This window comes from Hemisphaericaspora subhashii (genome assembly GCF_019202705.1).
Source record: "Hemisphaericaspora subhashii strain CBS 10753 chromosome Unknown scaffold15, whole genome shotgun sequence".
Classification (NCBI taxonomy): domain Eukaryota; kingdom Fungi; phylum Ascomycota; class Pichiomycetes; order Serinales; family Debaryomycetaceae; genus Hemisphaericaspora; species Hemisphaericaspora subhashii.
In genome coordinates this window covers 109,923-135,154 of record NW_026057436.1, presented here as the reverse complement: position 1 = coordinate 135,154, position 25,232 = coordinate 109,923, and the positions used below count along the sequence as shown (strand labels likewise).

At 33.3% G+C, this 25,232-nt stretch overlaps 11 protein-coding genes across 11 annotated transcripts; 4 read left to right on the top strand and 7 right to left on the bottom strand. All coding sequences in view use genetic code 12, as the record gives it.

The window, feature by feature from the left end:
- Nucleotides 1–270: 270 nt before the first annotated feature.
- On the top strand, nt 271–1,416 carry J8A68_005671 (serine/threonine/tyrosine protein kinase; the record flags this gene model as incomplete). Its single annotated transcript, XM_049409763.1, has 1 exon — nt 271–1,416. The coding sequence occupies one exon, from the start codon at nt 271–273 to the stop codon at nt 1,414–1,416; it is 1,146 nt and encodes a 381-aa protein (XP_049261087.1).
- Nucleotides 1,417–1,700: 284 nt separating this feature from the next.
- Nucleotides 1,701–2,204, bottom strand: J8A68_005670 (uncharacterized protein; the record flags this gene model as incomplete). Its single annotated transcript, XM_049409761.1, has 1 exon — nt 1,701–2,204. The coding sequence occupies one exon, from the start codon at nt 2,202–2,204 to the stop codon at nt 1,701–1,703; it is 504 nt and encodes a 167-aa protein (XP_049261086.1).
- Nucleotides 2,205–2,983: 779 nt separating this feature from the next.
- SWD3 (Swd3p) lies at nt 2,984–3,640 on the top strand (the record flags this gene model as incomplete). Its single annotated transcript, XM_049409760.1, has 1 exon — nt 2,984–3,640. The coding sequence occupies one exon, from the start codon at nt 2,984–2,986 to the stop codon at nt 3,638–3,640; it is 657 nt and encodes a 218-aa protein (XP_049261085.1).
- A 46-nt stretch (nt 3,641–3,686) lies between these two features.
- Nucleotides 3,687–5,300, bottom strand: J8A68_005668 (uncharacterized protein; the record flags this gene model as incomplete). The annotated part of the gene is made up of 1 exon (XM_049409759.1): nt 3,687–5,300. The coding sequence occupies one exon, from the start codon at nt 5,298–5,300 to the stop codon at nt 3,687–3,689; it is 1,614 nt and encodes a 537-aa protein (XP_049261084.1).
- Nucleotides 5,301–5,489: 189 nt separating this feature from the next.
- J8A68_005667 (uncharacterized protein) lies at nt 5,490–6,779 on the top strand (the record flags this gene model as incomplete). Its single annotated transcript, XM_049409758.1, has 1 exon — nt 5,490–6,779. The coding sequence occupies one exon, from the start codon at nt 5,490–5,492 to the stop codon at nt 6,777–6,779; it is 1,290 nt and encodes a 429-aa protein (XP_049261083.1).
- Nucleotides 6,780–6,855: 76 nt separating this feature from the next.
- J8A68_005666 (uncharacterized protein) lies at nt 6,856–9,669 on the bottom strand (the record flags this gene model as incomplete). The annotated part of the gene is made up of 1 exon (XM_049409757.1): nt 6,856–9,669. One exon carries the CDS (start codon nt 9,667–9,669, stop codon nt 6,856–6,858), a length of 2,814 nt encoding a protein of 937 aa, XP_049261082.1.
- Nucleotides 9,670–13,280: 3,611 nt separating this feature from the next.
- On the top strand, nt 13,281–14,312 carry CTF5 (Ctf5p; the record flags this gene model as incomplete). The annotated part of the gene is made up of 1 exon (XM_049409756.1): nt 13,281–14,312. One exon carries the CDS (start codon nt 13,281–13,283, stop codon nt 14,310–14,312), a length of 1,032 nt encoding a protein of 343 aa, XP_049261081.1.
- Nucleotides 14,313–15,130: 818 nt separating this feature from the next.
- CHC1 (clathrin heavy chain) lies at nt 15,131–20,155 on the bottom strand (the record flags this gene model as incomplete). The annotated part of the gene is made up of 1 exon (XM_049409755.1): nt 15,131–20,155. One exon carries the CDS (start codon nt 20,153–20,155, stop codon nt 15,131–15,133), a length of 5,025 nt encoding a protein of 1,674 aa, XP_049261080.1.
- Nucleotides 20,156–20,639: 484 nt separating this feature from the next.
- On the bottom strand, nt 20,640–21,785 carry J8A68_005663 (uncharacterized protein; the record flags this gene model as incomplete). Its single annotated transcript, XM_049409754.1, has 1 exon — nt 20,640–21,785. One exon carries the CDS (start codon nt 21,783–21,785, stop codon nt 20,640–20,642), a length of 1,146 nt encoding a protein of 381 aa, XP_049261079.1.
- A 490-nt stretch (nt 21,786–22,275) lies between these two features.
- On the bottom strand, nt 22,276–23,457 carry J8A68_005662 (uncharacterized protein; the record flags this gene model as incomplete). The annotated part of the gene is made up of 1 exon (XM_049409753.1): nt 22,276–23,457. One exon carries the CDS (start codon nt 23,455–23,457, stop codon nt 22,276–22,278), a length of 1,182 nt encoding a protein of 393 aa, XP_049261078.1.
- A 437-nt stretch (nt 23,458–23,894) lies between these two features.
- On the bottom strand, nt 23,895–25,136 carry FPG1 (Fpg1p; the record flags this gene model as incomplete). The annotated part of the gene is made up of 2 exons (XM_049409752.1): nt 23,895–25,055; nt 25,119–25,136. The coding sequence occupies 2 exons, from the start codon at nt 25,134–25,136 to the stop codon at nt 23,895–23,897; spliced, it is 1,179 nt and encodes a 392-aa protein (XP_049261077.1).
- Between the last annotated feature and the right edge of the window lie 96 nt (nt 25,137–25,232).

The following is a 25,232-nucleotide window of genomic DNA, read 5'->3' as shown; positions in this document are numbered from 1 at the left end:
TAAACCATTCAATATTCATTCATTAACTAGTTTAATTACTTTTCCATCGTGACTAACTTCTTTTCATCGTTATATCATTCGCATATAACACCACGTCCCGATAAACAATCACAACAACAACAGCATCTACCACATCCTGGAGAAGCGGAACAACCAGAACTAGAAAAGTATCTTCGTAAACAACAACAACAAGAACAAGAACCAGAAGAACATCACCATCATCATCATCATAACCCCTTCCATCATTCATCTAAGAAATCATCTAAAGAAATGGCCCCGCAAAATTCCGGAATAATCAATGAATATACCATTAGTCATGTTATTAACAATCAAACCAATGTTGGAGCAAAGATGGTCGTGAAAGAATATAAAAGAATTGGAGAAGGTGCATTTGGTACTGTTGTTGAAGCAGTATTGAAATATGTGGATCATCATCATCAACCACATGAAGCACCAGCAACAGGAAATGACGAATGGCTTGGACCATTTGCTATAAAACGAGTGCCAGCGCAAACTGAATATAAATCACGAGAATTAGAAATATTAAGAGTTGTTAATCATCCAAATATTGTTGGATTAAGATTCTTTTTTGATAAACCAAGTTCAGCCAATCATGAAATTTATCAAAATTTAGTAATGGAATGTCTACCTTCAAATTTACAAGGAGAAATTAAATATTATCGTCAATCAAAATATACAATTCCCTATCCTCATATGAAAGCTTATACTTTTCAATTAACTAGAGCTATGTTATATTTACATGGATTTGGTATATCCCATCGAGATATAAAACCTTCAAATATCTTGGTTGATCCAAGTATTGTTCGGTTAAAAATTTGTGATTTTGGAAGTGCTAAGAAATTAGAATATAATCAACCCAGTGTAAGTTATATTTGTTCAAGATATTATCGTGCCCCAGAATTAATTGTTGGATGTACTTTATATACAACAAAAATTGATATATGGGGTTTAGGATGTGTTGTAGCGGAAATGTTTTTAGGTAAACCAATTTTCCAAGGACAATCTCCCGAATCTCAATTAAAAGAAATTGCCAAGTTGTTAGGTCCACCACCAAATAGTTTCTTCTTTAAGAGTAATCCCCAATATCGGGGGAATATGTATACAACTAAATTATTTAGTTGTAGTATTGAAGATCGATTTAAACAAATTTTTAGTAATTCTCCATCAGATGCAATTGATTTATTAATGAAGATTTTAGTATATGATCCAGAAATAAGAGCAAGTCCAAGAAAAGTATTGGTACATCCATTCTTTGATGAATTAAAAGTGGATAATTTTCAAGTATTTCCTCGAGGATCTAATGAATCGATTAATTTGGATTTATTTAATTTTAGTGATTATGAATTACAATTAATGGGAGATTTAAAGGATCAATTAATGAAAAGGCTGAGCTAACACTAGATGTTTACCCCCCCGACTACCGCCCCAACCATATCACCCTAACTGTCCACCTTCCTCCCCCCTACATTTTTGGCTATATACGCTACCCACGATTTTTAATTAATTTATAAGTTATATTTTGTTTTACCATTTTCTTCTTCCTTCTTCCTTTTTTTTATAGATTAGATACTTGACTACCTTTGTAAAGAGGGTGTAATTATATATTTATATATATACTTCTGTATACTATGAATGTGTGTGTGATTTATCTTATGACCTAAAGATAATACAAAGTATTCCTACAAAGCTAAACTATAACTATATTCATCTTCAATATTCTGAGCTAACCATAATATAATACAACTCAACATAATACATCCATTACAAACAACATTACTCACCCCCATTCCAAGTGTTGGGAATCCATATCCCTTCATTAAATACTTCAATATAAATACCATAAAACTTCCAGCCAATCCACCAGCCAACAACAGAAAACCCAAAAATAAAATCACCCTCGCCGCCCAAGCATGTCCTCCTCCATTAGTACTCATAAATCCATTCCCATTCGCCCCATTATCGAATAAATTCGCCTTCTCGATCGAATTCACAATCATCATCCCCAGGGTCGAACATAAAAATGGAATCCAATCGATGAAAGTCACATGTACAGTCAGGGCATTCACTGGTTGTTTTGAAAAGATGGCGGAATCAACTAATGACCAGAATCCGATGGCGAATAATGCTCCCAGGGTATAGATTCCAACCAGACGGAGTTTGGCTGATTTGGGGAGACGAAACATGGAGGCGTTGAAGCGGAAGAGATGTTGTGGTGGGTCCATTTTGTATATCTGTGATATATGTGTTCTGCTTGTGTGTCTAAATGAGATTCAATTGGATTTGATTAGATTGCCAAAAGGGTGGGAGAGTAAACGTAATTGATAATCGAGAATGGCAATCTCATGTTTTTTTTGGGGCTGGTTGGCATTTTTAGAATATCAACGCTACCAAATGATTCAATATCATTTTATGTGTTGATTTTTTTCATTCAACTGATATATTGATGAATGAATAGAATCATTAAGAAACCAATAGGAAGTAAAGAAGAACATACGTACAAATGGGAATACCATCACACGACGACACCAACAGCCACACCAGCAATGGTAATGACACCAGTCCATTCACACCATCCATTCCCGATCTCTATAGTCTAAAATACACCCTCCCCAAACACCCTTATCCCATCACATCAATCAAAATATCCCCCAACAAATCAACATTTGCAACTGCCAGTTCAGACGGCATAATTCGTATCCACTCCCTATCATCCGGTAAACTCATCACCACTCTCAAGGGCCACACCAAAGGAATCTCCCACCTCGTCTATTCCCCCATCAACCCAACCATCCTCGCATCCTGTTCCGACGACCTAACAATCCGTCTCTGGAACATATCCACCCCTCAGACCTGTCTCAAAATCCTCCGAAAACACACCCACCACATCACCTGCCTCAGCTTCACCTCCAAAGGCAACATCCTCATCAGTGGATCCGCCGACGAAACAATCACATTATGGGACATGACCTCCTCGAAAATAATAACCACCCTCGCCGCCCATTCCGATCCAGTATCTACCCTATCGGTATCATGGGACGATAGTATGATCATAAGTGGTTCCTGGGACGGATTGATGCGGATATTCGATTTGGAAACTTCACAATGTTTGAAAACGTTGACATATAATGGAACTAGTCATGGTACGGCTACGGCAAGTACTAGTGATGTTATCAGTTATCCGATATCAAATGTGGTGTTGAGTCCCAATGGGAAATATATTTTGAGTTCGAGTTTGGATGGGTTTGTTAGATTATGGGATTATATGGATAATCGTGTCATCAAGACATATCATGGGATCCTGGGGAAGGAAGCGATTAGTGAGAAATATAATTGTGGGGCGAGGTTTATTGTAGGGACAGATAGGACGATGATTGTGAGTGGGAGTGATAGGTCGGGGGTATTGGTGTGGGATGTCCAGAGTAAAGAAATTGTGTATGGGTATAATAATGGAAATGATGCTGTTTTAGAGGTGGATGTTAATGATGAGGTGTTGGTTAGTTGTAGTAGAGATGGGATTGTGAATGTATTTGAATTGAATCCGGCGTATAAGAAGAGGAAATTACTGGAAGAAGTGGATATGAATACGGTTGATAATACTAGAGATAATACCCCTTTTTAGAAATTACTTTATAGAAGACGTCTGTATTAAAATGTACTATATATATCTATTTATCACTCATTCTATCAATCCAAGAATTCAATAAACTATTCTCAATCTCATCAAACTCATTAAATACTGTCCCTGTAGGCGATGTCCCCGAATAAGATGAAGCACTAGCTTTATGCCTCAATACCATCGTATTCGACACCTTCCCCACCGTAAAATGTGACGGAATAATCAACTTCTGTAATATTGACCGTTGTGACAGATCTTGATTATTATCCTTAGTTAATTCTTTTAAGAAATATTTCAAGAATTGAAAAATGATAACTTTTCGATTTGTAGATTCATCATCACTTTGAATGAATGTAAGTAATTTCATAGCATTATCATTTAATGAAACTAATAAATCATATTGTTCGGTAGTTAAATTGGCTCGAGTATCTAGTTTTGTAAATACTTTAGATAAGATTCGATGAAATTCTGGTTTTAACAGTTGAAATAATTGATCTTGTTTTGGGGTGAGCTTAGGTGTAGATGGTGGAGAATTGAGCATTGCTGTTGGATGTAGCTGAACCGGAAATGGTTCTGGGGAACCAGTAGGCTCCTTAGTGGGAGATTCAGTTGATGTAGATTTGATCAGACTTATATCGAAATGAATCGTTTTCTTTGCTTGCTGGCCAGCCCCTTCTTCAGTATCAGATAAATTCCATTTCATTTGATTCTTATGTAATTCAGTTGGGATATAGTATCTTTGAGTCTTTACCATATGATTGTCCTGATTCCATAATTGTTTCTTCGTTATCAATTTCTTAATGGCCTTTGTCTTATCCCCAACCAGCCCCTGATACTTCGTTATAAACTTATGTTGTAACAACTTACTCGCCGAATATCTCTCCCTGGGATTCTCCACAAAGCAAACACTCAAAAAATCGCTAAACTCTTTCGAAATATCCAATTCTCCCAACTCAATCAATCCAACAAAATCCCCAACTCGCTGACATTGTGATATCATCCTTAATGCCTTCATAGGAGGATATTTATTCTGTAATGGTGGTTTCCCAGTATATGCTTCATACGCACAACACCCCAAAGACCAAATATCCGCCTTGAAACTATGTCCCCCCTTATTATTCACAATCATCTCAGGTGCCATCCAATATGGAGTCCCCACGGTGGTATTCCTCCTTGAGAAATTCGAGGATAATTGTGCCGAAACCCCAAAATCAGTCAATTTGACCTGTCCTTCTTTATTCAACAAGATATTCTGGGATTTCAAATCTCGATGAATCTTGCCCTGATTATGTAAATATTCCAAAGCGCATAGGATCTCATACACAAGGATAGAAATCACCAGTTCATCATCGATTCTCCCGGCTTTGAGAATCTCAAAAAGGGATCCACCATTCATGAATTCCATAACTACCCAAAGTTTATAATTCTTTACAAAACTTCCCAAGTATTGTGTGATTTGAGGGCAGGTTTTACATTCGGAAATGATTTGGATTTCGGTGTTGATTTCTTGTAAGTCGTTGATATCATTATTTTCGAGATCGATTTGTTTGATGGCGATTTCTTGGTTGGTGGATTTGATGAGACCTCGATAGACGGTTCCAAATCCGCCTCGGCCGACTTCTTCGTAGATTTCTAATTCTGTTGGTGATCGTATTTCTCCCATTGGTGGTTTGAATGGAGTATTAAAGAAAGAGAGAGAGTGGGAGGGTGGTGATTGTGAAATTGTTAGTGTTTATTTTTCTCGGAGAAGGATTTCCTAATTAGGAATGACAATTGAATTTTTTTTTTATCTTCAATCAATCTCATCCATCATCGGCATCACGACACTACAACCAATAAGACAATACCAAAGATGAACAGATCAATACGACTACTTACAAGACACAACATCACTTCACTCAGACCACTCCTGCGGCTACTTTCACAGACTTCCTCATCCCTCCCGAAACTCCCCAAAACATCCACCACCAAGACCACCACCCCTAAACGACCCCAAGCAGAATCCTTTAATGACCTATTCATCCAAAAAACCCTCTCATCGACAAAATACAGCGACATCGACTTTGTCCGCGTGACAATCTTCAACTCCCAAGGAGAAATGACCCACCATGGAAAAGCCATCAAAAAATCCGAATTCATGAAGCAACACAATCTCGTTCCCCGTGATTTCAGAAAAATATCCAGACATCATCATCGAAATACAAATGATACAAATATAGATATCGTCCCCTCCATAGTCACAAGACAAGAAAGCATTTTATTAAATTTATTAAACATCCGAGCGTTGATTAAATCAGACATGGTTGCCATATTTGACACCTCAGGTTCATCCTCCACCACCACCGGAGGCGGCGAGACACGCATACATGAATCATATTCCCAAGCTACATTTCTCAAAGACATGGAAGAACGACTCAAACAACCCTCCCCCTCCACCACCAGTCTCACCCAACTTCCATATGAATTCCGCGCCTTGGAAGCCATTCTCGTGAATGTAATCTCCAACCTCACCACCGAAATGAAAGTCCACCAGACCGTTCTCCAAAACATCCTCTCCGGGCTCGATGAGTCTATAGAACGGTATAAACTTCGATATCTCCTAATCCAATCCAAAAAAACCGCCCAATTCCAACAAAAAGTCACACTTATCAGAAATCTTCTCGAAGATTTAATGGAACAACAAGATGACGAATTGAATGAGTTATATCTTAGCGATAAAGCCCAGGGCACACCCCGGACAGGACCCAATCATGCTGAAGTGGAGATGTTGTTGGAATCATACTATAAGACCGCGGATGAGATTGTTCAGACGGTTGAGAATTTGAAATCTCAGATTAAGACCACCGAAGAGATTATTAATATTGTTTTGGATTCAAATCGGAATGAATTGATGTTGTTGGGGTTGAAGTATTCGACCGGGTTGATGTCGATGGGGATTTTGTTATATATTGCGGCATTGTATGGAATGAATCTTGAGAATTTTATTGAGGAGACAAATGGGGGGTTTGAGATTGTGGTGGTGGGATCGACAATTGCATTAGTGGTGTTGTTGAGAATTGGAGTGAAGTCGTTGAAGAAGTTGGAAAAGATTACAATGTCGAGTCTTTCTGGTGGTGAAAATGGTGGAAGAAGACTACATTAATAGTTTTGCATGTTATATAATTATTCTATAGAATTACCGCATATATATAAATTTCAATACATGTATATAAATAAACCTATTTCTCCTTCTCAAATTCAATATCAATCATCGGAGCCACGAAGTTATTCGTAGAAGTAGAAGTAGAAGTAGACAGACTCAACTTCAACGGACTAGGACACCTCTCCAACCCCGACAGGCCACCAATTACCGCAGCAGCTGGTGTTCTAGGAGATCCATGTGGACTAGGCTGGGGAGTCGCCTTGGTTCTAAATGGACGCAAGGTAAACTCCTCACTCGTAGGTCTTACACTCAAATTATTCCCATTTCCACCATTGGACGTTGACCCAGAACGTTGCTTTTCCGGAGTGGTGAGCGAATCGATAGCATCAACCCTAGAATTAGATAATTTCCTCACCGCAATTGCACCATCTCTTTTCTCATTCTGTTTTCGAAGTCTACATTTCTGTTCCAATCCAACCAACACCTGACATAACCTAATCCTATTCTCAACCTTCAATAAATCGACCAATAATCTATCATAAATATCCAAAGGTGGTTTAAACCCTTCTGAATGTTTTGCAGTCGAAGGACGCATGATTAAATGCACGAACGGGATAGCATTCAACATATCCATCGAATTCAATTTCTTAACCACTTCACCAATCTTCTCATCATCATCACCAGCTTGGATATCAGTCCCGAATTCATCGGAGACGGAATAGTTTGGGATTTGATCAATTTGGAAAACCTTAGCGATATGTTCCAATAAATATATCAAACTAGATAAATTACTCCTTGGGATAGATGAAAGATGTTTCATAACCCCATCAAATCCTTCTTGTTTTTCATAGATTTGAATAATTGAATCATAGATGATGAAAGATATCATAGAATCACTAATTTCCAATATCCAATCCCGAAAGAATTGAATCAAGTCGGCAATTTCCAATCCTTGGAGGTAGTCTAATACTCTGAGTAATAATTCTTGATGGATTCCTGATTCGGAGATTTCGACATCGGATGGGATGGGGGTGTCGGCTAGGAGAAGGGTTATGTCTTGTTTTATCTTCCAGGAGGTTTGATAATTCAAGGGAGATGTCCAATGAGATTGGAGTGATTCAAGATCAGGTTGTTTTCCTTCTATGATTTTGATGATCTCGAATAAGAAATAAGGAATTGATGAAGTGGACAACAAATCAGGATGTTCTTCTGTTGTGGTGGAGGAATTAAGTTGGAGTTGAAGGGGGAAATCTTTATATAAATTGAATTTATATTTCAAATTTTGAAAACTTGAATTCACATCACCACCTCCTTTTTTGATAGATTCTGGAGATGCTATACTGGGGAAATATATCCCAGTGGCAAAATTATCCACCTGACAATCGAAATCATATTTATAATTCTTAGAATGATTAATTCTCGTTAAGAAATCAGTTGATAAATCTGTAATTCGTTTCAGTTGTTGTTTCATATATCTATCCAAAATCTCCAGTAATCGAGATAAACTACGATATATTAATTCAATTTTAACCTTTTCAAATCGTTCTAAATATTGAATAATTGATGAAATCCCATTTTCTAATAAATATTTCAATTCTTGAAGTTCTAAATATTCAAATTTATATTTTTCTTCAAGATCAATCATTTGTTCAGCATGATTACTTTTGAGAATTGTACTTTTCATAGAAGTAAACATTCCTTCAAATCTTTTGGTAGTTTCCGCTACTTCATTAATAAATTTCGTAGTTGTTTCCATTGATGGCGTACCCGATCCCCTTGAAGTGATAACTTCAAGTGCTTCACTATTATCATTATTAAATTCAGATACAAAAAATGCTAAATCAGACCATTCAAACCAAACCCCTTCACTCTTAAATTTCTTATTTAAGAAACTAGTAGACACCAAAAACTTTAAATCCAATAAAGCTTGACCAAATCGTTCTAAATTTGCTCTAGAAGGTGTAAAACCCGATATTCTTAATTTTGATAACACTTTACATAATGAATCACTACTAAAAGTTTCATTTCTATAACCTGGTAATGGAATTTTACGTTTAATTGTTGGAGTTTGATTAATCAATTGGGAGATAAATTGTTTTAATTCTTCATTATTGTTGATCTTAATTGGTCCAATGGGTAATGGGAAATTAAACACAGATTCTGGGGATGGTTCCTTAGGTTCTGGTATTGGTTCCTCTTCAACATACAGAGTATCAGCCGAAGATAGCACATCATTATCATCATCTTGGTTATCAATCTTAATAGCGATATTTGAATTATTAAATTCTTGTAATCTAACTTGTTCTTCATATTTCAATTTAATCTTCTGAAGTTTGTTATGGCATTCAATATAGTCATCATAAATTTCTTCTAATCGATTAAATTCTTGATGAATTTTTGGTTCATGATGTTTTAAATACAATTTTAAATCTTCCAATACATCTTTATCGATAGTAGATGCCAATTGAAGTAATAAACGAGATTCCCATGCCATTTGATCGATATATTTGGTATAGCCAGTTTCAAGAGTGACAACAGGAGTATCAGTAGTATCCTTTGTAGCAGCATCAGCAGCAGGAGCAGTATCCTTAGCAGCAGTATGAGTAACTTGTTGATAATTTCTAAAAGAACCAGAAGGAATACGTGGTCTGTTATTGGTTGTGGTTGTAGTTGTGGTAGTATATGGAAAGAATATAGATTCTATAGGAAACATATCTATACTATATTTATTTAAATATTGACTATTTGAATGATAATAATTCATATAATTATAAACTAATTTACGAGTTTCATGTAATTGTTGTAATGATTTAAAAGATTGTTGTTTTAATGAATTTATACCTGATTTGTAGTCACATGACCAGTAAGAGTTATTATTATTATCAGTCATCTCTCTTACTCAGCTTGTAGTTCTATCTATTAATTAGCTGTCAATTGAAGAAAGAAAGTTGAAATCAAATTTATACAATATGCCCCTCGAGAGAAAAGAAAAAGAATGAAGGAACAAAACTAAAAATAAATTTAAATAATTTCACATTGTTCTTTATTTCCTACCAAAACAGAGATAAATGAATGTAAGTACGTGGTAAATACACGAGTCAAGATACTGGGTTTAAGGGTTATCAGTCATTACCCCTGTTGAGTCTTGACCCTTTTGATTCTATCAATAAAATTTACACTGGCGTTGAGAAATTTCTCTTCTTGGAAGGCATCAATTTGAAACTACTACTCTACAGGAAATTCGATGTTTATGTAACTGCTATAGGTTGACGAGATTTCATGGCTTAGAGGTATCGGTAACCAGAGGAAATGATTTGAACTTTTCATTTAGTTAAAGGCTTCATCATTTAGCCTTGACGACAGTACTATACTGTTGCGAGTGCTTAAAACCCCGTAAAAATACTGTTGTTTCAACTATTTCTTCGTATGGTACTGGTTCATTTGAAAAAGTCCTGTTACTCAACTTAGATAAACCTTATCCTACTATTTCTTTCTAAAGATGAATATAATGACATCTACATACATCAAATATGTGATTGATGTCTTATATTCAAATCTCCTGAAGGGAAAAATAGGATAATATTTAAAACCAGCATTAAAATCAACTATTTTGAATTCCCTTTTTTATACTCTTTTGAATAACATTACTAGTTTAAAGAACTCTTCTATATATGCTTGAGCAAATCTATCTTGTTTTGAAATAGAATTCGATCATGCATATACAGAAGAATTTTTTAAAATCATTATTTCATCAAGCTAGTCAACCAACCAATAAACCCATTCTCCAAATTGCTTTGGTGGGTTTGTGAACAGATATGGGTAAATAACAAACCAATTTAATTTAATAAAGAAACTAATTAACAATGAAAATCACGATATTTCTACCAATTTTAATTTTGATAAATTTTTCTCAAATTTTGTATCGGGGTACATAATTACTGGACCAACTTATGATTTTGGGTATAAGTATGAATTTGATACATATATTGTTCCATGAAATCGGGGTTTAGACCCAGCAATAGATTAAATTCGCTGGTTATATTGGTGTTGCCATCATGATGGCCCGGATCCAGTTGCACCCGGTCTTAGATGTTGTTGCTCTAGAAACTCAAACTAAATTTCGTTTGACTGCTGACCGTTTCTTAGAATGGGGCTTTACCAACTCTATAGCCCAGAAATTATCAAGGCTATGCGTGGTTATGATCCACGTGAATTATGGACACGTCTTCAAACAATGTTTGGTACTAGTACTCCTGCAACTGCTGCTAAGATTATGCAAAAATCTATGACACCGACTGGTGGACATGAAGTAATGTTGTGCCAACTTGCATCACAACGCCTATATGCAATTTCAACGTGAGGAACTCGGTGTATCCTTCATCATTTTCAGACACTGCTATTTGGAGAATTTCTGAACTAGATTAGTACTCTTTGACATAAGTTTGTTAATACATCCTTATTGACCCTTGATATACAAACTGCTAGGTTACCCTTGGCTGATTAATATTCCACAAGGTCCTGTTGCTACGGGTATGTTGCTACCGTCTCTATGCTATTGTGAACTTTTACCAATCTTTTTCCGACAATTCATCCCAGATTTATCAATGTTTACAGCTCCATTGACTGATTTAATTAAGGATAAAGGAAAGAAGGTCCACATCAACCATACACCAGAATCAACGAAAGCTTTCCAAATCTTGAAGACCAAATTAATGCAACTACCATCATTGTTTATCTATAATCCACAATTAGTGACTTACATTTTTTACATATAGTTTGGATCGAGCAGCTATTGGTGGTTTCATTTGCCAGCCCTCAATATATTGATGGTAAAGAACTTTTAGTGCCAATCTCTGGAGTTACAGACACCTTCCAGATTATAAATATTTGAAACCGTTCAGCTGTTATGCTTTTCCATTTGTTCCAACTGTTACTAGATTGAATAAACTTTCTGAAAATTCTATATTCTTGATAGACGTGCTTATAAACTATAAGACTTCTAGAGTAATAGAATCATCCGTGACTAATAGTGTTGATTCTTTTGAAGATGATTTTCCTGTTAAAGTCGGCTATGTTTTCTGTAACGATGCTGACTCGAGAATATGGTCTCTCGCTATATTATATTCCTAAAACCAATGATGATAATTTAGCAGCTAGCTTTAACACGTATATATATAATTCTCGTTCAAATAATAAACAAGTGAATCCACTCTTTTCTCGGCTACTGTCTGCCTCACAATAAAGGTTATAGTATTTTATTTCATAGTAGTAAAGTTCATTCTGTTGTTAAACAGTCTGTTAATATTGACAAATTTATACTGATGGGGGGTCTGTTGGACGTCATCATAAGTTTTGGTATTGAAATGTAAAGAAGATGAAATTTTTTTCTTTCATTCTTTTAAATCTATAAATATTAAAATTTTTTTCATCATCATCTGATGATTGATTGTTCTGTTGAACATATCGCCGCCCATATAAAAATAGTTTTGTTAGCGTTTTTCCCATGCCGCCCAAATGGCATTAACAGAACAACATTAAAAACCAAATTAAATATAAAATAAACTGAATATTATAAAACCTTCTAAGGAAGTCTCTAATAATATAAATATATGTAATTTGTAAAAAAAAACGAAAAAGTGGGAATCTATATATATATTTATATATATATAGAAGAAATTTCTTAGATTAGAATTTTGACATGGTGAGGTGAAAATTCTCCCTAATTAACATTTTTCTTGTTAATTAAAAGGACCTAAGAAAAATAGAAGAATCTTCAAAATATTAATAATAATCCAAGCAAATTCTTCATTTAAGCTGTAAGGAATGTGTTTAAGTGCCGTCCCCCTTTCGGCCTTGCTTGCGGAAAACCTAATACAGCAGAAAGTGGCATGAAAGTAACCCGGACTGAGGTTCCCACAATGCAAGTTACATGCTTGGTCCTTCCTTGGCATCGAGTCCGCTCTAAGCGTTTCAGATTGGTGCCTCGTTACATTTGTGTTAGGTTGAGTTTACGCCCAGCTTCTTCGTCTGTCACATCTTCGTCATACGGTGTCCGGCCTGACTAGGACAAATACCTGTGGACTTTCCCCTTCTTCGAATTGGAATCTGGAACGGATAGAATAAGAGTCTTTCTTGGAGCTCGCATTCACAAGAGGCCTTTCACGGTTCTCGTCTACAACGACTACTTAGATTAGTTATATAGAATTACGTTCACCTCCCATATTGCAATACACGATCACTCGGTTCCTCCACGGACAGAACACAGCGCTTCCCTGCCATCAAACATGCTTAACTACGCTTCCGACCTAATGTAACTTCTCTCTTAGAGTCTTTACCCGGGGGAACTGTCTCCCTTATAATAAGCTCAACATATAATTTTATTTTATTAGAGATCACGTGATTGATTAATTTTCTCTCTCATACAAACACAGTTTATTTTATTTGTAAACATCAGAGATCAACTAGTATACCATACCTGTATAAGATACAACAAGGGTTATAATGGATGTTAATATATTAGCAAATGATATTGAAGATATTGAAACTGATATTAATGTAATACAATCAGATATTAATAATTTACAATCAATTAAATATGAATTACTTAATGAATTACAACAATTACAACAACAACAACAACAACAACAACAGACTACTACTGCTACTAATAACACTAGGAACAATGACATACCAATAGATGGTAACTACTATGATATTCCTGAGTTAATTAAACATAGTCATTTTGATTCAAGTATTAGTTCTTATTTTGAATCTTCAACCAATGTATCTTCAATAATACCACAACAACAACAACAGAATACACCAATAAACATTATACAACAAGAAATTGAATTAAGAGAAAACATTCTTTATGAAAACATATTTAGAATGACTGGTATCACTGCATTTCCATTAAACAAACACCTCCAGAAAGAACAATTAATGGGATTAAGATTTGATATTTATTCAACAACAACAAAAACATATTCATCACCTCATTATGTAATATTAAAGAAATTAAATTCATTTGATTATAAATTACAAATACCAAAACGTAATTGGATCATCTATAGAGATACATTACCTAAATACATCCCCCTCAAAGAATACAGCAACCTCCTAGATGAACTGACTGAAAGTATTCATCTTTTTGTTGAACAAATTAGACAATTTATTCATAAAACTCAATATAAACATGATAAATTTGATCAATTGAAATCATTAACAAGAAACAATTTCGGATTAAAATTAAGATCAAATCTACCAATGGTTCATAAAATCAATCGAGATTTACAATGTCAAAGAATTAAATTAATAATTAAACATAAATCTTCAATATTATTGGAATTTGAATTATTATGTTCAATTGATTTAATTGAAACGGTGAAAATTATTAGTAAGAATGATCAACCACAATTTCAAGATCATTTAAGATTTTGTGAATCAATAGTTAAAGATACAAAAATTAATGATTTATTGAAACGATTTAGATTGGTGTTTGATGTGTTGATTAAAGAGGGGATAATTGAATAGATGCTGCGTAAGCAGCACTATAGCTACTGCGTAGCAGTAGCACTATAAAGCCCAACGCGCTTTATGAATATCTATACGGACAAATGCAGTATCACTATAAAGCGCGTAGCTTTATGAATATCTTTAACGACAAATGCTGCCCTGGCAGCACTATGGCTACTGCGTAGCAGTAGCACTATAGAGTGCAATACGCCTTATGAATATATGGTGTCATAGCTGCCCTAGCTGCACTATAGCTACTTCGTAGCAGTGGCACTATAAAGCGCCATGGCGCTTTCTTATATCCCGGCGCTAGCAGCACTACTGCACAGCAGTAGCAAATATCTATATGAAATCATTGAATAACTACTGCTGCGCAGTAGTATCTAGTTACAACATTTAAACAAGTGCTGTGCAAGCAGCACTTCCTACGCATCCCGTATTCCTGTATTCCCAAGTTGACATTCCCATCATACATAATCCAATCCCATGACACCCACTAATCTTTATATGCTTGGAATAGGACGCGTTTTTACGTTTGATATTAACACACAGAGAGATTTAACAGAGAGTTAGTATGAAATAGACGCGTCTTTCTTGTGTAACCTCATGAGACTACCCATTGGCAAAGCAAGGGTGTGTCTCCACCCAGACAGAAAAAGACATTTTGAAATCAGAACTTACATTTCAGTCATAACAAGTCAATCAAAAACAATAACAATGTGTATATTTATGTATAAAATATATCTTTTTTAATAAAAACAACTTATAAAATCACAAACTAAAATGTATAAAACTAAATAAAAAAACTCAACTCATAATCAACAACACACACCTCTCTAAAAGACATTTCCAAATCCTGTTCCAGTAGGTTGGAATCCTAATCCAGTACCTTGATAACTAATCCCAGCACTTCCAATCTGTCCATTAGTAATCATCAAAGGTTGTCCCCCCATTCCTGGTTCTTCTTCTTGTTTACGTTCAGCTTCTTTTCTCTTTTTCAAATCTAACCAAACTTCATTTAATTTTGATTTATTTTCCGCCAAGATGGAAATTTCATATGGTTTAATAAAATTACCTAAATTATGTAACCAACCTAATTCAACCACATAATCATATTCAATAAATTCATAAGCTACATATAATAATGCAACAAAACATTCATGATTACCAGTTTCAACAAAATAATCTAATAATTCATGAGCAATCTTGGTGGATTTGGATATTGATACAGTACGTAATAAATCTGACCATAATTTATCATTCTTAAGAATTGAAATGGCTTTATTGAATTTCCGTTCTTTGGTATATAATGTAGCAGCAATTTGTCTGAAAAAGATTAAATCATGATTTTCTAATCTTTCAGCTAAATCTAATTTATTAAATCTATTACTTGCTTCATTTTCAATAGCATCTCTTAAAGATTTATAATCCTTTTCTTCAATTAATAAATCATGATAAGCAGAGTTTGCCACGGAATTATTCTTTTCCAATTGTGAAAGTAAAAATGGTTTAATCATTGGTAAATTATCTGATCTAACAAACATACGAACAACTCTTGGTAAATCTAATTTTGGTGCTAATACTGATAATAAATCAACCAACAAAGCTGGATTTTCATTCAAATAAAATTGAATAGCACGATAATAAATTTCCAAATTTGGTGCTTTAACAATAATTTCTTTGAATGATGCATGATCAAATGCAACTTCTGATCTTTCAATCATAGTTAAAGCAGCATTATCCCATTCTTCATAATGACAATATAAAAAGATTAATTCAGGATATAAATGAGCTTGTTCACAAGCAGTTAATACTTTTGGAATATTAATTCTTGACCAAAATAATTTCAAATGTTCCATAACTTTTTCAGGAGAATATTTACAATATAAAATTGCCAATTCAGTAAACATACCCATATGAGCACGTTCTAATCCTAACCCACTTTCAAAAAGACTAATTAATTCCTTGAAATATCCATTATATTCATATGTTTGAACTAATTCCGGCAATTCTTCAGCATCAACAATTAAATTCAATCCACAAATTTGTGCTAATCTAAATTCCTTATTTTCAATACATGCAGCATTAACTTGTTTCCAAACATTGATATTGGATGCTTTACGAGCACAATCAACAGCTGCTTGATAATCTTCTAAATAAACCAAAGTAGTGGCCAATTTACTATATTTAGAAACGGAAGAATATAAAATCTTGGCAGCCTTATAATTCTTAGCTTCAAATAATTTATCACCAATACTTTCTAAATCAGCAACATTAGATCCAGCAACAAATCTTTCCATATCAGCCAACCTATCCAAAGTAGCATATGCATTAATCAAAGCACCATCAATAACTGGTTCTCTTAAAGATTCACGAGCCATATCCAAAAACTTAATCAATTCTTCTTCTTTACCTGCATGTTCAGCAATTTCAATAACTTGTTCGAAATTCTTTGGATTCCTCGATTTGACATATGAATCAATCGATTCAGGAATACGTAAACCATTTAATTGGGCAGTACCTAATTGATACCATAAATCAGGAGTATCGTATTTTTCAGCATATTGTTCACCACGATCTAATGACATAATATCTTCAACTAAAACCTTCATGGCATCATCTCTTAATTCAAACTTATCGTAAACTTCAAATGCTTCTTCATATAATTGATTAGCAATACATAATGGGGCAATTTCTTCTGGAACATATTTATCTAATTTTTCAACATAATTTGAAACCTTAGATGGATCAGCTCTAATTGCAGTTAAAATCATCAAGTTTTGTAATGAGGCATTTTCATTAAATGGAGATGGTTCCAAGATGATCTTTTCTAATAATTCCATTAATTCGTCAGGAAGATTATTGTCCATAAATGCCTTAACTGCAATTGAAACTGGAGTAGGATCAGTTAATTCTGGAACACCTGTGGAAATAACTTGATCAACCAAATGACGACGATGAATATTACCTTCAGTTAATACTTTGGCCCATAATTCTTCATTGGATTTAGCTAATAAATAACGTGCTTGATATTTATACATCTTATTATCATTGGTGATTGCAATTAATTCATCATCATTTCCACCTTTAGAATAACAAATATAAGCTAAATATGGATCTCTCTTTTCACAATATTTACCAACAGCTAAAGTATCATAATTATCATTCTCTTGTAAGAATTTTTCTGGAGAATTGTTAGAATCAATATAAATCTTAGCAAGGGTGTTATAAACTTCTTGATCAGTAGATCCACTTTCTAAAGTCTTTTCCAAAAATGGTAATAAAATCTTTAATCTGTTTCTCTTTTCAACTTCTTCAACTAATTGTTTAATTGGAACTCTACCCAAGACAGATAATAATAATCCCTTGATGATATTTTCATCACAATCAACATCTAATAAACCAGCAACAACTTGTGGAGTATTGGCAGGGTTAACCGATTGAACATAAACTTCAATAAACTTAAAGAATTGATTCTTGTATAAATATAAAATCAAATCATGAACAAAATTAAAACGATCACAAACAATAACCAAAGGTAATTGATCATCTAATTTAAATTCCTTTAAGAAATTCTTAACTTTTTCACCATTATAAACATTATTATCTCTAACAACTCTTTCAATTTCTTTAGTTTGATTCATTCTGGCAGCAGATTGAATGTATTTGAAAACAACATCTGGATCATCAGTTAAATTAACAATTGATCCAAGATAATAATACAAACCTTCGGTACATTTATAATCTTCAAAAATCTTAATTAATCTTGGTGGAGTAATCAATCCGGAATATTTAGTAGCAACTTGAATTACAACTTGTAAATTTTGCGCCATATTATTAGATAATAATTCCTTCAAACATTCAACACTTTGATCAATATTTAATGCACCAAAATATGAAACTAACCAATCATTAGGTAAAACATTAGTATGGACAATAACACGCTTGATATCCTTTAAATCATCATAATGTTCTAATGCTCTTTGGAATAATCCCGATTTCTCACATAATTTACCAATGGTTGGTTTATCATAATGACTAAACATTTGATTACCTAAAATAGCATCTGCAACTTGTGGAGCATGAAGTAAATTAATTTCCAATACTTTAGTTTGTAAATGACCTTCAGCTGGTGAATCATTCTTTAAAGCATCCAATAAGAAAGCAGTACCTTGTTGAATATAGTTTTGAGAAAAGAATAAATCAGCAATGGTTTCAACATTTAATTGAGTTTCTGGAGATGCTAATAATGACGTAGCAAATTCACTAGCTTTATCTGGGTTTACTCTAACCAAATTTTGAATCAAATTGGTGAAATCAGGAGTGAATCCAACTTTTTGACAATATGGTAAAATCTTATCAAATTGACCTAATTCAGCTAAACATGAAACAACCTTAATATAAACATTTGCTCTAATATAAACAGCAAGTGCTAAAGCTGGATCATTGTATGATTTAACAATATCACCCAATTCTTCAGAAGAAGTTAATTTGTCTTCCTTGAGCCATTTTTCAAATAATGGTTTACGATCTTGTTGTAAAACAGGTTTAGCCAATTCAATAGATTCATACTTGTTTAAGGTACCTCTATCTAATAAAGTTGAGAAATATTGTAAAATTGGAGAAATTTGACCTGGTTGAGGAGTAATATTCTTCAATTTGTTAATAGTATCTTGAGTACGTAATTGTTCAGAAGATGCAGCAACTTTGGCAGCATTGGTATAATCACCTTGATTCAAGAAATTTTGGAATTGTTGTTGGAATAAGTTTTCTGCACCTGGGAATCCACCACGAGATGCTAAAGATAATGCCAATTGAACATTTGATAATTTTTCCAAAACATATGGAATAATCTTTTCACGAGAAACTTCAACACTTAAAATTTGACCTGATTTGTTAATAGTTAAAATACCAGTATCATCATTATAACTAGAAGCAGTAAAGACTGGATCAGCAGTAATTCTATTGACAAATAAATTAGCACCAGTTTCCATATCGTATAAATGAATAAAACCATACTTGGTTAAAACATAAATAATACCATACTTATTAGAAGCTTGTAAACTAATTGGGAAATCATTAGTGGCATCAGGTGGGAAGAAAATATCAACTGCTTTCTTTTGAAAGTGAGGATTACCTTCAACATGATCAATTTCAATAATATGCATATTACCTTGACCTTGAGCATTCTTGTTACCAACACAGAAAACTTTAGTTTGTTGAGTAGCACCAGGCAATAAAATCGAGGCAAACTTACAAACATGACCTTCAATTGGTTGAGAAACATTTCTAGACTTGGAATATAATTGAATATGACCAGCAATACGTCCCTCTTCTTGAGCAATACCAGTAACTGCAAACCAGTTTAAATCTGGTTCAGCAACAAAGTTTATAATTTGAGCTTGAGATAAAGTATGATGTCTTTCAGATAACCTTATTGGACCATCATTAGTACCATCAAACACATTCCAATAGAAAATACTTGAAGCTGTTACTAAACCTAAATATTGATCATTAAGCCATTTCCAAAAAATCACCGGTTCATTCATAGTAAAAGCTTTTAATCTTTGTTTAGTACCTAAATTGAAAATTTGTAAAGTAGTACCATTTGCTCTCAAAGAGATAACAAATTCTTTTGGATGCATGATTGCATTATCAGCAGTCATGTTCTTTCTTGTAACTTCATTATTATTTTTCAAGTTGACAATTGCCACTGAATTACCACTTGGTCCGGATTCACGGATACAAACATAATGATCTGATTCTAAAGTGGTTGATTTGAAGTCCAAGGATGATTGTTGAATCCCTAATTGGGTCAATTGAGCCAATTCAGTGAAATCAATTGGAATATCGTTGGACATTTTATTATGAATTGAAAAATTTCTAAATTTCTATACCAAATTGTTTTGTTTATGAGTGGGATGTGTATGTTTTATATATTTGTTTGTCTCTAAATGTTTTAATTGATTGATTGTTGATGATTGGAGATGGTAATTGTTATAATTTGGCTTGATGTAATTGAAAAGTGTAAAAGGAAAAGGCTTTCTGTGGAAGATTCGGTGGAGTTTTCAGTTCGTTTTTTTTACAACACATTTGTTTCAGTTTTTTCGTCCACCCCCAAAACTAATTACGTAATATATTACGTAATCGTATTGTTTACACCTCCTATTCTACTACCGTGCCGATACTCTATCAGATCTTATATCAAGTGATCGATACTTGTTTTAAACGCTTACAGAACACCTCTACAAGTACGGAATACTTCACATTCTTTATGTTAGTCGTTACCCCCAGAGAATTTGTCTTCTCTTTATCTATTAACTATTAGTCTATAAAACAATACCCTTACAAAGGAGGTCTCACAGTAGTAAGAGCATCCTCAATGATTTTATTACTATACCCAGTTGGACTCTCATTATCAAATAGCGCTTTCGAATGTTTCAAATACTCATTCACAAAGAAATAATCACATCCAAACCAATCACCATTTAGAATAGTGATCTGCAATCGTTTTAAATAATCCAATTGTCTTGAATCTTCATCACCATTTCCTTCCTCCTCTTCTTCATCTATATGTCGTGGTTTTTTTATAGTATCTGAAAACATTCGATTATATTCCCAATCAACTAACCAATATCCAATTATCCTAGTTGCAATCTTGACATAATCTGGAGTTACGAATCGTTCTGGGATATCTTTGAATAATACTAATGCCTTACAGAAATCAGTAATATAATCGAAAGTCATAGTAGGTACTCTGACCAGTTTTGGTGATATAGAAGCTAGTCGATGACATCGAATATGCACTATTAATGAATATATATATCGTTTGATATCTGGTGCTACATAGATTTCGGACATTTGTTTCCTTAATCTAACAATATAATCTAGATATGGTTCAGATAATGGCGATAACGATATTTGATTGGCTCCTTCGTCATGATAGTTGATTGATAACCAGATTTTCTCCTTTAGATATATGTATAGTTTATGAGATTGATATAGATTATAATCTAAGAAACATATAATTGTGAATACCTCAGGCTTTATAATTTTAAATTCTTGATTCTCTATAGTTATAGCTACAGATGTCAGTAATCTATGAGTACAAAATTTAGCAATATTCATTTCATATTCATCTAATTGTAATAATAATTTGTATAATGATTTATGTTGATTTATTGATAAATGTTGAACATTCTGCCAAATGATAATATTCTTAAGATATACTTCGGTTTCATCATTCTCATTGTCATCATCATATTCATCACATTCATTTTCAGAATAAACCATTTGATTAATTAAATCAATAGTTGAATGTATTTGTAATAAATCAATTATTGCTATTTGTGAAGGTTTAAATTTACATTGTTGTTGTAATATTTGATGTTTAAATGATGGAATTGTAATATTTGAATTGGATGAAGATATTGCAAATCTCTTATTATTGGCTATTAGAGATAATGATAATGCAGTATATAAGTTATTCATATTGTACTCTTCTTCTTAATGTAATACCTTTCATTACATTCCATCAATTTAACAACCAGTAAAAATGGTGGAGGGACTAAAAATTTATTTAAATACCGGACTTGCAAAAAATTAATACCGAGCCAAGTCCTTTACTGGCAACACACAGAGAGAGACATGTATGCACGTGCTGGTGTGTAGTTGTCTAGCTGTAGCGCAGGTTGAATATGGTTAGGCTCATATATAGAATAAGTATCTATCTTAACGGAGAAGCAGACCCAGGTCGTAGTCTACTGGAAATGCTTCATATAGAATTTATAGAGGTTCCATAATACAGTTGCTGGTTTTTCTAAATGATAAGCTATTTGCTGTACTTTAAACAGAAAAACCGGAAGCGATTGCAGGTGACGTCTATCCGGTTAACTTATCAGAAACGAGAACTGATATCTTTAGAGCAAAAGAAACAGCTGTAGTTATAAATACTTACCTGTCTAAATTAACTCACACTTTTCTATCTAATACTTCTAATTTCAACACCAACACTCATTTCTCTCTCAATCATAAACTGATCTTCATCAATAACAACCTGTCTCAAATTTCTATACGCTCCATACGCTCTCAAAAGCCTATCTACTTTTCCAATCTTCTCATTATCACAATCATCCTCCTCGATATCATTATCCCCCATTTCATAAATTCTCTCAAACTCTAACAAGCCATATAATTTCAGTTTTCGATTATGAATAATATTCGACCATCCAAGTCTCACAAGTGATTCACACTGAGTTTTGGAAATTTCCCATATCCTAATTGGTTCAAATGAATTATTATTACTTTTGCCTCCAATTACATTTATATACAACGAATGCAAACTATTGGGGATTAATTGTTTTATGAGTTCGTCAAATCGAATATTTTGACTGATTATGGATATATGTTTCAATGAGAACAATTGAGTGAAGAGATTGACTAAATCGGCTTCAAGGGGCGGTTTGGAAATGAATTTGAGTTCTAGTTTCTGGATGGCAGCTAGATTGAATACTTTGGACATTGAAGTGGATAAACTTGTAGATGATGGTTGTTTTTCACGTAATTCGAGTGAAAATTCTTTGAGTTGATCGAGATAGATGTTCTTATATTGGAATTGATTGAATAATTCAGTTGATCCATTATTGATTCGTAAGGTATTCAATCTTGATAATTCAGGTAGGATATTTCCCCACAGATCAAAATTTGCATTTATAGCAAATGAAGTGATCATTGATTTATTCAACGTATTACCAATATCAAATTCTCTTATTTGTAGATATTTCCCACATTGTCGTTCTATAAATATACTCATCTTTGGATACATATTAATTAAACTTCTAATAGCTCTAGGATCAATATCATCATTGAAAAATACCAACTTTTTAACATATTCAATCATATATGGTTTAAGACAGAATTGAATGAATTTTTCATAATAATTAAAAATAAAATATTCTTGATAAAACGTAGTAGTGGGTATATCATAATTAATTAAAATCTTAGGACCACCTCCATTATTCACAAATATCGATGAGAATAGCTTTTCATTACATAATCGGTATAATCTTTTATTCACCGCTCGTAATTTTAGGAGTATTAATTGATTGAAATTATTTAAAATTTCCAATATTATCTCATCTGGTAAAGCAAGCAAAGTTGTCATTTGTTTAGCAAAGATAGTAGACGAGGGTATTGGTGACAGGTATTCTATGCTGGTAATATATAGAAGCAATGTTTGAAACCGTCTAATCCGTTCAATTTCAAATAGTAAAATTAATAACAACAACAGATCTGGAAACATGGGGAAAAAAGGAAAGGAAGGAAAAAGGAAAAAGTCTGATATTTATATCTAGCAATTGTTAGCAATGGTTAATTGTAGCTTCATTTAGCAATTGATAGCAAAAAAGGTCTGTAGTGGGGTAAAAAGAAGTGGTGGAGTAATTAAGTTGTAAAGTAAAAACTTTGTACAAATAAAAATGAATGATTATTTTTTTTTTCGCAGCCAATTAAAGTTTTTAATTAACATATGGAAGCCCAGACAATTGTTATATGATTAATAATCAATTTAAACAATAAAACAATGAAAGTCTAAAACTGGGCTCATTCTTTCTTGATTCTTCTCCTCTTTATTGTTTTTGGTTGTGGAGATGAGGTTGACGTTTGCTCTTCTTCTTCATGCTTCAATTTAGGGAGTAACTTTTGTATTTCAGGACAATAACAACTAGTCCTTCCACCAACTGTAATATGATCAACAGTATAACCATCCCCAGTCTTTGGTTTCGGTTGAGATTTTCTTGCTTTCCCCCATCTATGAATCATTAACCAATGCTTTGGGAATTTAGTTACATCCCCTTCAACTCTCACACATTCTTCACATACATATATAATAGAATCATATAATTTTTGTACTATAGGATCAATTGACGCGTCTTCAATATAAGGTACCTTGCTAGATAACACTTCTTCTGGATGTAATCTTGCTTGAAATATAATTTCATCAGCTACCCAATTCCCAACACCAGCAAAACAAGTTTGATCTAATAACAAGCTTTTAATTGGTTTCTTCTTGGATAAAACTAATTTATTAAATTGTTTAATGTCTAATCTTGGTCTTCCATGAGTATCAGGATCAGGATCTCCAAATTCAAACTTATCTTGTTTGACATTATTGTTACTACTTTTACTATAATCTGGACCTAACACGTCTAATGGGCTCATTTTTAGTAAGTCATTATCATTGCCAATACTATCTCCGGTTAAGAATCGTATCCTACCTAATCTTCTTGGATCAGTAAATGCCAATTCTAATTGTTTTCCTTCTTTTTCTAATATCATTTCAAATTTAGTAAATCTAGGGGGCCATTCGTCATCTTTCTTAACTTCAATATCTTCTTCTCCTAATTCTTCATTCTTCATTGATTTTAATACTTTTTTATCTCCCCCATTCTCCATAAATATTAAATGAGAACTAATGTTTTTAATCTTAATCATTCCTGTCATTCCAAAATGCATTAATAATATTCCTTGTTCATTATTGGTACTGTTATTGATATTCTTCAATCTAATCCAAAAGTATTTCCCATGACGACCAATTGAATAAATTATAGAATTAACAATTGATTCATTTAATTGATTTAATTCTTTAATTGGATCATTTGATTGTTTTAATATTGGAAATAAAAGGGAATCATTTTGAAGGATTAATTTATTAATTTTATATCCAATAATATTTCTTCTTAATAATGCACAAATATGTGCAACCTATTTTACAAAGTTAGTTAGTTAGTTAGAGTGTAGACATATATGAAAAGCAAATAGACATACTTCAGCAACTTCAGGCATAATTTATCAATTTTCAATTCCCTTTAGTAAAAAAGTTGTGTTTAAAGGATAGAATAAATAATCTTATTATTAATAGTATGCAAATTCACTCAATTG